The 15,615-nt window shown below is 35.3% G+C and overlaps 2 protein-coding genes across 2 annotated transcripts in view; one reads left to right on the forward strand and one right to left on the reverse strand.

Moving 5' to 3' along the window:
* Nucleotides 1-14,557, forward strand: part of LOC119636447 — a 39,220-nt gene extending 24,663 nt beyond the window's left edge. The window contains exons 2-6 of the mRNA XM_038031782.1: nucleotides 10,312-10,767; nucleotides 10,837-11,507; nucleotides 11,578-12,528; nucleotides 12,586-13,830; nucleotides 13,896-14,557. Coding sequence (XP_037887710.1) covers nucleotides 10,312-10,767; nucleotides 10,837-11,507; nucleotides 11,578-12,528; nucleotides 12,586-13,830; nucleotides 13,896-13,995 — 3,423 coding nt within the window. The 3' untranslated portion in view covers nucleotides 13,996-14,557. The remainder of the gene's footprint in view (nucleotides 1-10,311; nucleotides 10,768-10,836; nucleotides 11,508-11,577; nucleotides 12,529-12,585; nucleotides 13,831-13,895) is intronic.
* LOC119636448 (transcription elongation factor 1 homolog) lies at nucleotides 14,483-15,484 on the reverse strand. Its single transcript, XM_038031783.1, has 2 exons — nucleotides 15,014-15,484; nucleotides 14,483-14,957 (listed from the first exon to the last, which is right to left on the reverse strand). The coding sequence occupies exon 1, from the start codon at nucleotides 15,273-15,275 to the stop codon at nucleotides 15,027-15,029; it is 249 nt and encodes an 82-aa protein (XP_037887711.1). The 5' UTR covers nucleotides 15,276-15,484; the 3' UTR covers nucleotides 14,483-14,957; nucleotides 15,014-15,026.
* Nucleotides 15,485-15,615: the final 131 nt, after the last annotated feature.

Genomic DNA, 15,615 nt, shown 5'->3' on the forward strand with positions numbered 1-15,615 from the left:
TTTGTGTCTTTGCTAGTTATATTTAAATATAACTTCACACCCTTTATTTTTGTACCCATCACCGAAGGCTATGAGATATATTCACATTCATACTCGCATACTCGCGTGGGCATAAGGTTTTGCTGTGCACGTGGCGGGATCGGCGAGGTGTAATTTATTACCACCTGTTAAAACCGAACGAAGCTGCAAGCAAGCTGGTATCATCACGTGAAATGGATACGGGAAGTATGCTTTATTACTCGCATACGAAAGACAGGGTGAACTCGTTCTGTCGCAATGTTTGAAACATTCAAAATGAAACTTCAAAGCTCCTATAAAGTATATATATATATTCTTGACCAGCGTGAAATTCCGAATCGATTAAGCCATGTCTGTCCGTCTCTGTGGTTGGGTGATGTATATTGTTCACACTCTCCTGTTATACGTATAAGTTAAAAGGAATTGGAGTTGTCGAATGCGACAAGCAAGAGTTTATTCCAAGTTAAATACCGGGAACGTCAACATATAGTAAATTCGTTTTGGATATCACATAAACCGACTTGGAGGGTAGAATGCGTGAAGCTAAATATGTTAATTCTAAATTAATTATGATGCGCGTACCGTGGCGTATTAATTTGTTCTTAACAGTGAACTAAAACTTGAAAGACAAATTTTATCTCATTCATTTTTTTATAACTGGGCATACAAGATTCTACCCCAACTAAATATAACTGTCTTACTTGCTTTTAGTTGTCTTAGAAAAGCAAGAAATTAAAAAGAAACAATTATTGCAAATGCCAAAGCGTTGAGAGAAGCACATTCTGTCGGTGCCGCAATATTCACATCTTAATTGGCCGGCGAAATTTAAATTTTGAATAAACAAGCTGTGTACGGCTGTACGATGTCGTGAGTTACTATTGGATATACTCATGATAGGTTTGTGCGGCAAACAATTTATATTCATTATGATCGAAAGAGATGTATATTTGTAATTAAACGCCAAGAGTGTAATATGTTTAGTAAATTTTTGTTTCTGGACTTTGACGATCACATAATGTTTGGGGAGAAAGCAATCTTAAGCCATGATCACCTTTTTTATACCCACCACTAAAGAAGGGTGGTATACTTATTTTGTTTTTTTTTTGTTTTTTTTTTTTTTTCATAATATAGTAACACCCTAAACGAAGCTCCAGATGCCCTATAAAGTATATCTTTCCTTGATCATCGTGAAATTCTGGATTGATGAAGTCGTGTCTGTCCGTCGGTATGGTGTGTGTTGGCACTCTGCTTGTCGTAAAAATAAAGATGTTGACTTCAAATTTGGAAGCATTGGAAGTTTTTGCTCGCAGATTGGTACTAAAAATGGTCCAAATTGGTCAAAGCAAAAGCCGGCTGTGGAGCATAAACTGAACACAACTCCGTTTTACTTAACAAAAATTTTTGAGTTTTTGGTGGTTACTTGGAAATTATTACAGTTAGACGGCCGCAATTTTTCACATATATTTTATAAAACATTGCATTCTTTAGGAATGGAAAATGTGAAAAATCTGCCATCCGCGCCCAAAGTTACAAGTGATTAAATTATTATTTTTTTCACTTTTTTGAGGCTTTATGCTTATTTACCATAAGGAAAACAAGACAAAATGCTTAAAACTATTTCGTCCGTTCCTCAAATGAAGATACATTAAAAAGAAGAAGATACATTATCTGCTTAAAAATAGGTTCCTTCCAAGATGAATATAGTAGACACCGCGATCTGGTAGATTAACTTTTTCTTAATAATACCAGCGATATGGGTATCAAATAAAAGAACTTGGAGAGTATAATGCGAAAAGTGAAGTATATTAGTTCCAAATTAAATATCTCGGACGTCACGATAAAGTCAACTAATTTTTTCGTTACAATACCGTTGATTTGGGTATCACATAAAAGGACTTGGAGAGTAAAATGCGAGAAGCTATATGTGTTAATTCTAAATTAATTCATGTAGACGTCACGACTTAGCGCGTAAATGTGTTCTTAAAAATAGATTTCAAATGAACGGAGTTGGAGAGTAGAATGCGGTTAATTATAATTTAATTAAAATGGACGCTTAATACAACAACTTTTTGGGCATTAAATCATTTAGTCGACCATCTCAGCGTTTATGTGGCGTTACTCTCTCTCTTACTCTTACGTGTTTTTGTGTCCGTAGGTTTTTACGACCAACTATTACTAACTAAGTCGAAATAAATATCTTTAAGTAAGCTTTTATCCAAGTGAGAATCAATCCTCTAACGACGTAATTATTATCTGATGTTTTTATTTCTCGCTTATGATGAAATGACTAATAAAATAGATTATAAACATTTAATAGCAAAAATTGTTAACTAAAAAGTGATTTCGATTTGAAATTATTTCTGTTGTCTACTCCTGATCATTTAAATGAAAGGCAGATTTACAAACAGAAAGACAGAAAGGCAACGAATTAAAAAATAGTCAATAAATTATTCTTGCGAAATGGACTCTAACACTATATATACGAAGAAGAATTCATTTCAGAATTCATTGGTTCATTTTGCTCTTTTGAATAAATCAAAACTCGAGAAGGCCTTAATTAGAAAAGAATAAAATATTGATTGCTTTGTGTAATTCATCAACCTTTTCACTTTCAAGTGTCTGGTAACTGAAACTTATTGGGAAAACAAAGAAAAAAAAAAAGAAAACTTACCCATAACATAATAATGTACTTATGAAATTTCTCTTACGTATATGCGCGATCATTGTTTTTGTATGTATACATGTGTACATGATCAAATTTTCAATGCACGCCAGCCACTACACGTCAGCCAGCCAGCCAACAACCACGAAATCAACCGACTGTAGTAAAGTGCAGTTTCTTTAATGGGAATAGCGGAGGCATTATTCCATAAGTACGTCTATCTATCTATCTATCTAACTATGCATATATATGTACATGCATATATGTACATGATGATGATGACATTGCTCTGCTTTGCGTTTAGAACAAGGCGCAAAAATAAAAAAATAAAAAAAAAAAAAAACAATCCAAATACATATACTCGCTGGAAGCCCATAGAGAAATCAAAAGCTTCATCAAGTGGAAATTTCAAGAGAAAAGAAGAATTAGTAAAATTTCTTAAGTACACATATATTCCCATACGAGCAAATATATTTATTGCCAAGTTTTTCCACAGAAATATACATCGAAATCAGTATGCATTGGTATGCCTTAAGTGTTATTTTGTTATAACGCATACTAGAAGTATTACACGACTGTTTAAGATATTAAATCCAAATAAAAGTTCCGCAGAAATCATCAGTTTCACGCAGTACGCAAAAATATAAAAATACAATTTTAAATAACATAGAAAAAAAGAAGAAGAATGCAATCTCTGTCTTCCTCTGTCTTATTCGCCATGCTTGACATCAACAGCAAGCGGAGCAGTATTTATTATTAAATGTTCAAAAAAAATCATAAATTTATTACAAAATATTATAATGACTCGTACTCAGTTAGCCTACGAATACTAACTATATAGCAGCGGTATAGAAGAACAGCAAAAAGCCGACGGGTGGAATTCTTTTTTGTGCACAGCAAAGACCATGAGTTGGAATAAGTCAGGTGTATAATCTAAGAAATTTAACGTTTGTTATATCCTTATATCTCGCCCGGCACTCTTTTACTTTGCTTTTTCGTACTTATCTCAAAATAGTTAATAGTTGACGCGACAATCTAAATATATTTCTTCAAGTGTTGTTTCCAGTGAAATTTCGATATTAGGGCTAACGCATATTGACAAGCATTAGTCAATCAAAATTTTTTATACTATTCACCACTTGCAGTACAGGGTATATTAAGTTAGCGCGGACGTATGTACCACACGCGGAAAGGCCCACCTTTGATTATAGCGATCGATTCAGAATCATAATCTGAATTAATCCAAGCCTGTCTGTCCGTCTGATGCTAAAGGTCGCAATTTTTACGATATTTTGATGAAATTTGGCATAGTGACATATTCTGACCCAAGGGCGAACGGATCGGTCCACTCTTTCGACCACTGTCCATATAACGCTCTATTCTGAAAAGTCGTTATATGGAACAATATTGCAATTTCAAAAATTGCTAAATAGTAGTACTTCGGAATTCTAAATTGGTATGAAAACTTAAGACTGGCTGAGATGATTTTTGAACTCGCTCTCATGTAACGCTCTCCTGATGAAAATTATATCATAATAGTACTTTAATATAAAAAAATTAAGTATACCAAATTTGGACCATAGCGGCCCATTTTTTGGATCCTATCCTATGTAAGAATTTCACTTTGTAGAGTAGAAAAGTTTTAATATACAAAATAAGAATTGTGCAGCGCAATGTAGTGTAGGGTATTTAAAGGTCGGCCTTGCCCTACTATAACGTTCTTATTCGTTTTTTGGAAAAAACCAAATTGTAGAAATCCGCAAAATAAGCTCATAGCATAAGCTCATTGCTTGGGCACGTAAATACTGCTTATCGTATTATTAACAGGGTCTTCTAGGAAAAACTTCCATCACAGCTCAAGCTTTTCTAAACTGGTGCAAATATGTTACATGCATATACATATGGGACGTCGGACTGCGGTAAGAAACGCCTGTGCTACGTATGTATATGTAACGGTTGGTAGCGGACGAGTTAAATACGGACTTTCAGTGAATGAATCGCATACACTCTCCAACAAGAAAGTGTTTATGTGCTTTGCGAAATTTCAAATCAAGATTTGTTATGCTTCGTTAGTATTATGTTTTCTGTGTTGTTTTTTTTTTTTTTTCATACATCATGCTTTTAACATGTGTTTTTCAATTCGAACATGTACACTTTCTATATGTTTTCCACAAGATTCTCTCTTCAAGTTTCACTGTTACTATCTTTAAATTTCCTTATAGAAGAGAGTGTTTGTCGAAATTATTCTTTAAAAAACTAATTCGACTTTTGAAACTCCAAAGACTAACGGGTCAAAGATCACAACAAAAAAAAGAAAAGCGAACGGAAACAAGTTAAAAATGAAGAGAAATAGACTGCAATCTGTGTTAGTAGATCCAAAACCAAAACGTAACTTGAAAGGTGATATACGAAGTCTCTCTCTCTCTCTCAATGACGCCTAACTGAATTGGCGATATTCACATGTACGATACGATCAGTGTCTTTGATATTAAAAGGTTTCCCTTCAAAAAAAAAGTTTTTGGTTGCGGACTGTTACGTGATAGTAGCCGTGAAGTAATGATTAAAAAGAGCCTTTAGTGAAAGATGAATTAAAAAATTATTATTTTCATGAAGAAAGTAATCCGAAAAATTTTCTTTGAACGAAACTCTAATGATGTTAAAAAATCATTTCATTCTCATAACCTTTCTTTTAACCCGTTCGCTACCAAGACCTCACATCCATCGTCACCAAAAATTTTTTAAATTGATACAAAAATTTAAGGGTATAAAGTTCAATTCGAATTTAACTAGCAAAGGCATCTACTATATCCCTTAACAGAGCTCGGATGAAATTCAGATATAATTGCATTTGGACGCCTACTCTGTCCATATTAAAGAACGGAATCTATTTTTGTGGACAACGCATGAAAATATCTTTCAAAGAAGCTAAATGAATTCAAATTCTGCTTATAGTAAATATTTTTGCCAAACTTAAGACTCTAGTGCGGCCAACCTAGGAAATCTCACCTATATTCACCTATAACGCGTGAATCTATATAAAAATATTTGTCGAATAAGTAAAAAAAATTGATGCTTTCCTTTAAGGAAATATTTTTTATTGTTAAAAAAAAATTTATTGGCCTTTACGGAGCTCTGTTAAGGAATATGGTAGGTGTCTTTGCTAGTTAAATTCTAATTTATCTTTACACCCTTCAAAAATGTCCCATATATGCGACGATCGGTAACGCGAACATCAAGAAGCTAAACAGTGACGATTTGTATAAAGATTTTACGTAAAAAAGTAAAATAATTCCTTTCATTGAGTATAACTGAATTTCTATATCAGGTTTGCGAGTGAGTAGATGGCAATTAAAAAGAAATAGCAAAGGAGAAAAAATCCAAAACAACTGGCCAATTTCATCCAAGAGCAAGATGTGTTCGTAAACTGCAATGTATCCGTCTGTCTATTGGGTTGAACAGTTTTCTTTGCTTAAGTCGTCTAATATAGTCATCTTGGACGATTTGTTGGTCTCGCTAACACTAATAACGTAAAAATTCATTAAAGTTTATGAAAGGTGAAAATCGGATGCTTGCGTATGTACACTCCAATCTTTTATAATTTAGTCCGTCAAGAAATTCTCTTTTTTTATTGTTCACTTTACTTTTGAATTTTTACCTCCAATTCACATGAAAAGTGTATGCATACAGTAACCCTCCGTACAATACGGCAGATACGCTCTGTGTTATATAAACCCGCGCTATACAAGTCACTTGGGTTATATAAGTACAATTTTTTTTATATTAGATGTATAATCAATATTCAGTTATCAAGACATACCGTCCATCTGTTCTTTTATGGACTTAAGGTTTAAATTAATTGAAGTTAAAACGTTTCAGTCATTGACATATGAACACAATCGGAATTTTCCGGTCCTTTTATACGAATCCATCTTATATAAATTCCTATTATGGGGGACTACTGTACACAGGCGGATATAGTCGTATTAATGGCTACCGTGGGAAAAGTGATAGATTACAAAAATTCATTCTGCTCTCGAAAACATCGTTATCGGAAAATTTTCATCAACAAGCGGGACCTATCGCTTTTACGAATTCCTGCCGTAATGCGGGACATTACTGTGGAATTTTAGTCTTCCTCTAGGATACAAATGGACAGTTTTGTATTTCTGAAAACGAAAAAAGTGTTTTTGGAAAGTTTTAATTCGAATTCCTTTTGCATTCTAACTCAGCGAATGCTTCCTTATATTTAATCCATTTGTTTAAATTTCATGCACTCATCCAATTGAGGAATACTTATGCCCTGAGTGATCTCAACCTCAATCCCTGCTGATTGATCACTCCAAAGTCAAACACTCGGCAAGATCGAAATGCGAAATGTCTTTCATTTAATTCTTTCTTAGACTGATATCTAAGCACTGCAAAACTTCGCCAGTTTTGTTTTTTTTTTTTTACTTTCAGTTTTTTTTTTTTTTTTGCTTTAATTTGAGAGTGTGATTTTGACTATAATACTATGATCAAATATTAAGGCCATTACACAAACTTAAATTGCTCAGGTACATCGAATATCAGACAGACACGTATGCCAAATTTCACATCATAAACATCATTAGCATATCTGCTGCGCTTTGTTTTGTGTCCCATAAAAAGTATTTTTCCCGACTTTTCTTGATTTTGTACCTTGCCGCCCTTATTCAAACAAAATTTTTGGCCTGAAACGTGTTAATTCTTGAATCGTCCAAAAAATACTCAATTTCTGCATTGGTCCTTCGCGAGCACTGCGTTAAAAAGTCAACCCATATTGTTCTACAATCATCGTATTCACCCTGATTTACCGCTATGAGATATTTGACTATTGGCTAAAGTCAAAAGGCCACTCCATAAACAGGGTTTTGACTCGTTTGAAGAGATACAAGCTCAACCGCAGAAACCTTTGAAGGCCATTCCGGAAGTCGACCAGTAACAACTGTTTTTAAGATTTGAAAAAACATTGGCATAAATATATAGCATCTGAGAGAGATTACTTTGAAGGCGAGGAAATAGATTTCGACTAATAAATGGATTTAAAAAAGATTCGATTACAGCGTAGATTATGTTCACATAAAATGTCGCCTTTTAACAGTCCTGTAGGAAGTCCCTGTCTTAAAAGCAGTGTATAACAGATAAGTAATGATTTCGCCACGGGAATGTTTTTCGCAATCCTAATATTTTTGTATATTATTCTCACAATGACATCTTGGAATATTGTTTCAACCCCTTTGGAGAAGAGTTTTATTTATAGCGACGACAATAACAAACAAGAGCTGAGGCAAATATTAATAACAAACGTGGACAAGTTGAAACGTCAAAAGACAGTAGAAAAATAAACGACATAACCTCAAAAAAATATTAAACAAATAAAACCATAGGCATTTAATGCACGCAGTCGCCGACTGCATTCCTTTTGCAAAATATCTATTGGTTTACATGCTCTCGCTTTCTTTTTTGGGAAAATCCGTTATTTCTTACTTTGCAATTAAGTCATGTGTCAGCAGCCGGTTTTAAATCATAAATAAATAAAACAAATCCTCTATTAAGACGCAAAACGTGATATTCTCTTTATAAATCTAATAGTTTTCAATTAGAAACCAAGATAAGTTTAATTGCAATGTTATTGCTATGCTATATATTATATAAAAACAACAAGAAATATTTTTCATTGTAATATATATATGTTCCCGCGACAGTTTATGTTGTCGCCACGATGAACAAATGGCACTCTATAAAGATTCATAATTGTTAATTAATCCGATTGCTGTGACGGCATTTGAAAATGTGTAAAGTAAAGTCTCTTCCGTAAGACGATTGTTAAATCGTTTCGACGAACACATACAAATCTATGTATGATATGATACTCTAGCAAGTAATTCAAGACGCGTTTATATTCCCTCTTAATTAAAACTTACTAGCGATTTTCTAAATATGCTCAACGGATTGTACATGTAGACCGCTAAATGCATTCAATCGTATTGTATGTACGCTCTTAAAACAGTGAATGACTCCCTCTGTGCCTTCTGTACGTAGGTACGTAGGTATTTACATACAAAGATATAAATGCAAATATATGCTGATGGTATGCATATTTTTGGCATTCGCCCACTTGAATAATAGCGGAGGGTACCGATGCGCAAACTATTTTTGCCAATGGCAATGCAATGCTGTCTTCATGTTTCTTTTTTCTCATTTCTATTCGCATTGTGCCCCTCGTCGCTACCTTTAAACATTAAAACGGCAATATAAGGTAAACGCCGCTCTGACGTAATGAACTGTTCGATAATCGGTTGCTTGAATTTTTTTGTCTACTACTCACTATTGCTTATCAATTTTTTCACTTTTGTGTTTACTTTAGATTTTTATCGTTGCGCTTGTGTCGTTCGTTTTGACGAGCATAACTGATTTTTATTTATTAAATCAATTTTATTAGTATGTGCAGTGGATAACAACTAGTTTCAATGACATTGAAAATATTTCTACCTCTACCCCAACAATGTGGGTAGATTAGATGTATCATTTCGTTTGTAACATCCAGTAAATGAAACGAACCTAGGTTATAATATCCACGTGGATGAACTCATAAGGTTTATATTCCCTTTCAAAAAGAAAAAAGATTCCAAGTCAAGTTCATGTGTCCCTCTACCTATCTTGCTGCTTCTTGATTCTTTCAGAGCTCAAAAGTGAAACAGCTCGGGCTTGGCACGGTGTAACACAAGTTACCTATTATCCTCTCAATAATGTCCCAAATAGGGCGTCACTTTTATATCTAACAGGATGAAATTTGTTCTAACAGTCCTCTAATGTATAAAACTGTCATCTATAGAAATTTTAGGGTAACTGTTCGGTGCCACTTGAAGAGGAACGGAGGCCTATGAGGTAAGTGTACGTGCCATAGCTGAGCTAACCAGTTCGTGAGATGTGGAAGGGATTGTATAACACGCTCACCGATATTCCTAGGACAGTTACACCAAGAAAATTTGCACGTACTTGCCCCTTTACCGAATACCAGGCGGACGAAATTATAACTAACCGGGAATTTGCCGCTGGGCCTATTCTTCAGCCACACTATCTATTAGTCTCCCTTCTGCCTCGTTCTTGTTCTGCTTTACCAAAAAATTGGCAGTGCAGAGTTGCATTCTTGTTTTAAGAACAACGAAATGAAACAGGATTGAAAAAAAAAACTCATATTACAACAGTTGAAGTATACGTTTCGTAATACGTCAAGACTATTCAGACCATGTCTGAAAGCTCTTATAGAAAACGATCCAAAATTGCATGGAGATCATCTGAAAATCATCTCCACCAGTAATATAAGACGACTACGAGTCGTAATAAAATCGTTTTGTCATATTTAAAATAGTTGATGGTCATGATGCGCATTAATCTTCTTTCCACTTGTAATGATTGCGTTCGCATTACCGTTTAAATAAGGTCATGATAAAGAGAGAGAGTTTATTAAATGGGGGAAAAAAAAACTAAGAGTATTCGTATGTCTCTGAGATGTATATCTCGCTTTCTGTTCCCCTATGTAAGCTAAAAGAAATTTCTCTCTTAATGTAAGACATTTTTAATTGTTATACTTTTGCGCCTTTCTATCTCAGATGAATTCTACCAATCAATTGGACAATTTGGCCGAAACGGAATGGCTGGAAGAATTATTAAGAGAAGTACAATTGGAACAATTTCTAGAGCGGATACGTGATGATCTACAAGTGACCCGATTAGCTCATTTTGATTATGTGCAACCGGAAGATCTAGAACGTTGTGGTTTGGGTAAACCAGCCATTCGTCGTTTAATGGAAGCAGTGCGTAAGAAAAAAGCTCATCAATGGCGTAAAAATATTTTATCGAAATTGATTGGCGGTGGCAAGCAGCCTTCATCAAAGAAATCATCTTTAAATGCAAGCAAAGAACAACAGAATACTCAACTTACCTGCCTCATACATGAAAAAGATATTACTCTGGGTAGTAAATTGGGCGATGGATCTTTTGGTGTGGTAATGAGAGGGGAATGGTTAGCGGCTCCCAATGGTCGTTGTATTCCAGTGGCAGTTAAAGTAGGACAAGTTTTCACATAATCTTACAAAAAATTTCTAAATTATTCATTGGTCTTTTATATGTTTAAGGTACTAAAGGCTGATAATCTTACCCAACCTGGCATTATTGAGGATTTCTTTCGTGAAGTTCAAGCCATGCATGCCTTGGATCATTCTAATTTAATACGCTTGTATGGCGTCGTTTTATCACAACCTATGATGATGATAACTGAGTTGGCGGAGCGTGGTTCGCTTTTGGATACTTTACGCAAACAGGATAAGCATACACCCTTGACTATCATATGGAATTGGTCGGTGCAAATTGCAACAGGTATGGCTTATCTAGAACAGAAGCGTTTTCTACATCGTGATCTTGCCTGTCGGAATGTATTGTTGGCGTCGGGAAATAAAATTAAAATTGGCGATTTTGGCTTAATGCGTGCCCTGCCGCAAGAAGATGATTGCTACGTTATGTCAGAGCATAAAAAAGTTCCATTTCCCTGGTGTGCACCGGAATCGTTGCGTTATCGTCAATTTTCGCATGCATCCGATACGTGGATGTTCGGTGTTACTTTATGGGAGATGTTCACATTTGGTGAGAATCCTTGGGCGGGTTTAAACGGTTCTCAGATACTACGTAAAATTGATCGAGAAGGAGAACGTTTACATCATCCCGAGGCTTGTCCTCCAGATGTTTATGAAATGATGTTACAGTGCTGGGATAAAACACCTGCAGAACGTCCCACATTTGCTGCGATAAAGTGAGTTGCAACTCAATCTATAATTCAATCTCTGCGATATTTCTTAACATAAATTTTTGTGCATTTCCAGAGAATTTTTGGTGGGTACATCACCACCTATATTGAAAGCCGTGCGACCTTGTTTGGAGGTAAATCGTTTAGAAATTTCAGTTGGAGATAATGTAGCCATTATCGATGGCCGTCACGAATTAAAATTGATAAAAGGGCAAAATCAACGGACTTTTAAAATTGGTATCTTTCCACGTAATGTACTCGAGAAGACTATCAACAGTGATTTGATTAGGCCTTTTCATGATGGTTTAAAAGCTACAGGATCCCCGTTTGGATTTTGTTGGGGTGGCGCTGGTGCTATGGCGGCTTCTAGCGGTTCGGATTTTCAGACCGATCGAGCTCGTAAAACGTCCGTGCAACATCAAGCCAACCTAACCCATGCCAAGGAACGCAAATCGATTATTAATAAACAGTTTGCGTATAATAAACTTATTAATGAGCGCGGTGGTGTAGAAGTTCAAAAAAACTCGGCTTTGATTGCCAAAAATAATAACTGCAAGAGAAATATGGGACCTCAAAGGCCACCGCCACCTCTTGCTCAAGCTCAACAAAGGGAAGGTATCTTAATAGATATTTCTCCCGAATTCGGAGGTGCTGGTCCGCCCCCTTTAATGCCGTCAGACACCACTTTTTGTATACTGGATGCTCCGATTGAAGTGCCTACGGAAGGTGAAGATTACAGCATGGAAAATGACTTAACACCGCATACGCCTACTCTCAATACTACTCGACAGTTTGAATTCAATACATCGCCGTCTAATCGCCCGCAGCCGCCACCCTACCAAATGCCGCCCACTTATTCAAATACTATGGAATTTTCGCAGTACCAACAGCGGCCCAAAAGTCAAACACCTCCAAAGGAAGATCCATTTGAGACTAGCAATAGTTCGCTAACTGCAGGAAATGGTGACATGCAAACTTTATACTCGAATGTTTTGTCCTCTAAACAGTCACAAGATAGCCCGTTAAGGTTAGTTGATTTTAATAGAGTCATAAATAGTTATAAATTTCTAAAGTACTTTTATAGAACCGCTTGTCCACAGAATGCCAGTACAAATACTCCGTCAGCGCGTAAAAGTCTCTTTGGTATCACATCAGCAATGGGAGCGTCCAACACTTCGTTGAGCGGCAACAAAGAGAATATACCGCAATTGTCGATGGATGTCACGTATCAAAAGCCTTACGAAACAGCTCGAAATGTGGCTGAAGACACAGCTCTGCAAAGGAATCTTAGCAATCTAAGCTTGGATAAGCAACAGCAACAACAATCGCAGAAAATTATAAACGGTAGCCAAAGTAATGATCAGAACCAGCGAGTTATGCTTGATGAAAGTTTCATAGCAGAGTTGGAGAAAGACATGTACACTAATAAAGGCCAAAATGATTTAGAAAGGAACTCAACAGCAATGTATGCCAACAAGGAAGTATTATTTAAAACGGATCTAACTCCTCTTAAAGGTCGGGAAGCCACTAACTCGCATTCCTATCAATCTAGTCCTTCATCTAATCTGCAAGTTTCACCCAAAATTCATAACTCGGAAAGGAATTGTGATTACGGCAACGTCGAAATGCAACACAAAAGTATCGTAAGTTCGATATCATCTTCTGCTAGTACTAATACGACGCAAAGCGTCGTTAATAGAATCTGGTATGAACAAGTGGGAGCTAGAGAAGAAATACTTCAAAAGCAGGAAATATATCAGGCTGCACCCGTAACAACCAGCGACACCAATCACAGCTTTGTGGCTGTTTCCAATCGAGTTGTGGCCAGCAAACAGCAACAACAGCATATTTATAGCTCGGCAGGTTCTTTATATGGTCCTGTGCTAGCTTCCTCTCAAAATATGTATGACAGCGTAGCACCAACACCATCTACATTCTATGAACAGATTCCTATTAGTAACAGCCAAATATATGCAAATGGTGGGATACCTGTAGCGTTACAATCCGCTATCTATGATGAAGTTACCGGTGATGATTATCTGAGACCTCATCGTCCCGCTCCTCTAGCACCACCTCAGCTGTCCACTCAACAAATACAAAGACGCTTAGAAAAACTAAGGAGGCAACAAGAAGCTCAAATTGAGGGCAGCAATACATTATACGCCCCTATACCATCTGAATATGAACGAGAAAATCAAAAAATAAAACAAATAATGAATGACTTGGGTCCCAATGGTGCAGTAGAACAGGATGTCCGCAACGCTTTACGAGCGGCCAGTGGAGATGTTAATCTGGCAATACGCCACTTTAAAATTGATCAATTGTCTAAGTAAGTTTTCTTGATTCAATTTTTAACGCTTTGATTACCATAACTAGATTGTTAACTTTTGATAGACTCGGTGTGGCCGACCGACCTCAGTGTGAGCAGGCTCTACAGAAAACTGGATGGAGCTTACAGCTTGCAGCGGCTGTTTTGTTGGAGACAACTTCCTAAAGTCCACTAAAATATCCCACAGTTCATTACATTATCATTCCCCCGCGCTAAGTGCTTATGCCACAAAGTACAAGAATTATATAGAAGAAAAATTAACTCCAGTTTTAAAAAAATGTGATTTCAAGTACAATTTAAAACATGACAGAAATGAAAATTATAAAAAAAATATTCTAACACAGTCGTAGCCCCTTCACTCATGATGACAAAATTCCTTAAGAAAATATGATGTGAAAGTGCAGTCGCATTAAAATATATATTTTTTATAAACGTTGCTTTGTATGAACATAGATGTCAGTTTTTGCATACGCGCTTCCTGTGACTTTATATTACATCATTGTGGCTTTCATTAACATTAATAGACTTTTCTTTTAATATTTAATCATAACTTAATTTTTTAAATATCCCCTAAATTTATTTTTTAACATATGTCTGATGTCTTCATTTTAAAACTTGAAACCCAAGTTAAATTTAAATAATAATTAAAATAGTGTTTGAGCATGTGATTTAATTTCAGTATATATGTATGAATGGAATAAAAGAATGAACAGAAGAAAAACAAAAAAAAAAAAGACTAAAATAATACGTGTACAGGAACTTTTATTGCCTTCCACATAATAAACAGACTATCATCCAAAAGGAATATGGTTATTTTTAATACGATGCAGCGTAAATACCAAGTGTACAATTATCGGGCAAATTCGGAATATTGGACAGAAGGAATATGCCTTGAGATATTTAAAAGCTTAAGAAATAAGTTGATTAACTATTTTGAGAGGGAGAAAAACACATCAAATATTTATTACTACATAGGAGACCTTCCTAATAATATTAGAATTGCTTCCTGACTATTGAATATATCTGTCTGCTTTAACGCGCTTTTAAGTGAAAGTTTAACTTTCGGTTAAATGAAAATATTTGTACTTCCTTGGCTCACTGTTAAATGAAAGTTTAACATCATTTGACTGAAAATACTTTGTATTAGCTTCACATTTTATTCAATTATAAAAAAAAAGAGTACCTATCACTTATATTTAATTTGCATTTTCGCATGCATCAACCCAATCGTTATAAACATCGAGAGGTTCCGACAAGAAGTTAATGGTCGTCTGATAATCTTCCAAACACACTCTACATGATATACGTGCGGTGTTTCGGCTTTTGTCCATCTTCACTTCGCAAGATTTTTCATGATTACAAAATGGACAATTGAATTGTTGATCCAAAGGTTGGATATTTTTACGTTTCGGTGGCGGCTTTCTTTTCGATTTTCGTCTACCCATACTTATTAATGTCCGCAAAAAATGCTTCTAAATATTAACAAATCGGATTTAATGTATTAGAAAAATATCTCAAATATTAGAGTTAAGAATATTAATCATCAACAGAAGGTGAAAACCATTTTTTCTATTATGAACAAAAGTTATTAGTTCACTTGTTATATTAATTAATTACCGAAAAATGTGTTTATATATTTTATCGCATTTTATTGCACATTTACAATAGATTTTTTTGGTGTATACACAACAATCAGTTAGTGTAGCTCTGATCATCAGCTGTTTATTACTTTTAATCGTTTTGAACAGTATTGCCAGCAAGAAAATAATATTAGTTATCCTGTCT

This window comes from Glossina fuscipes, unplaced genomic scaffold, assembly GCF_014805625.2.
Source record: "Glossina fuscipes isolate IAEA_lab_2018 unplaced genomic scaffold, Yale_Gfus_2 28, whole genome shotgun sequence".
Taxonomy (NCBI): domain Eukaryota; kingdom Metazoa; phylum Arthropoda; class Insecta; order Diptera; family Glossinidae; genus Glossina; species Glossina fuscipes.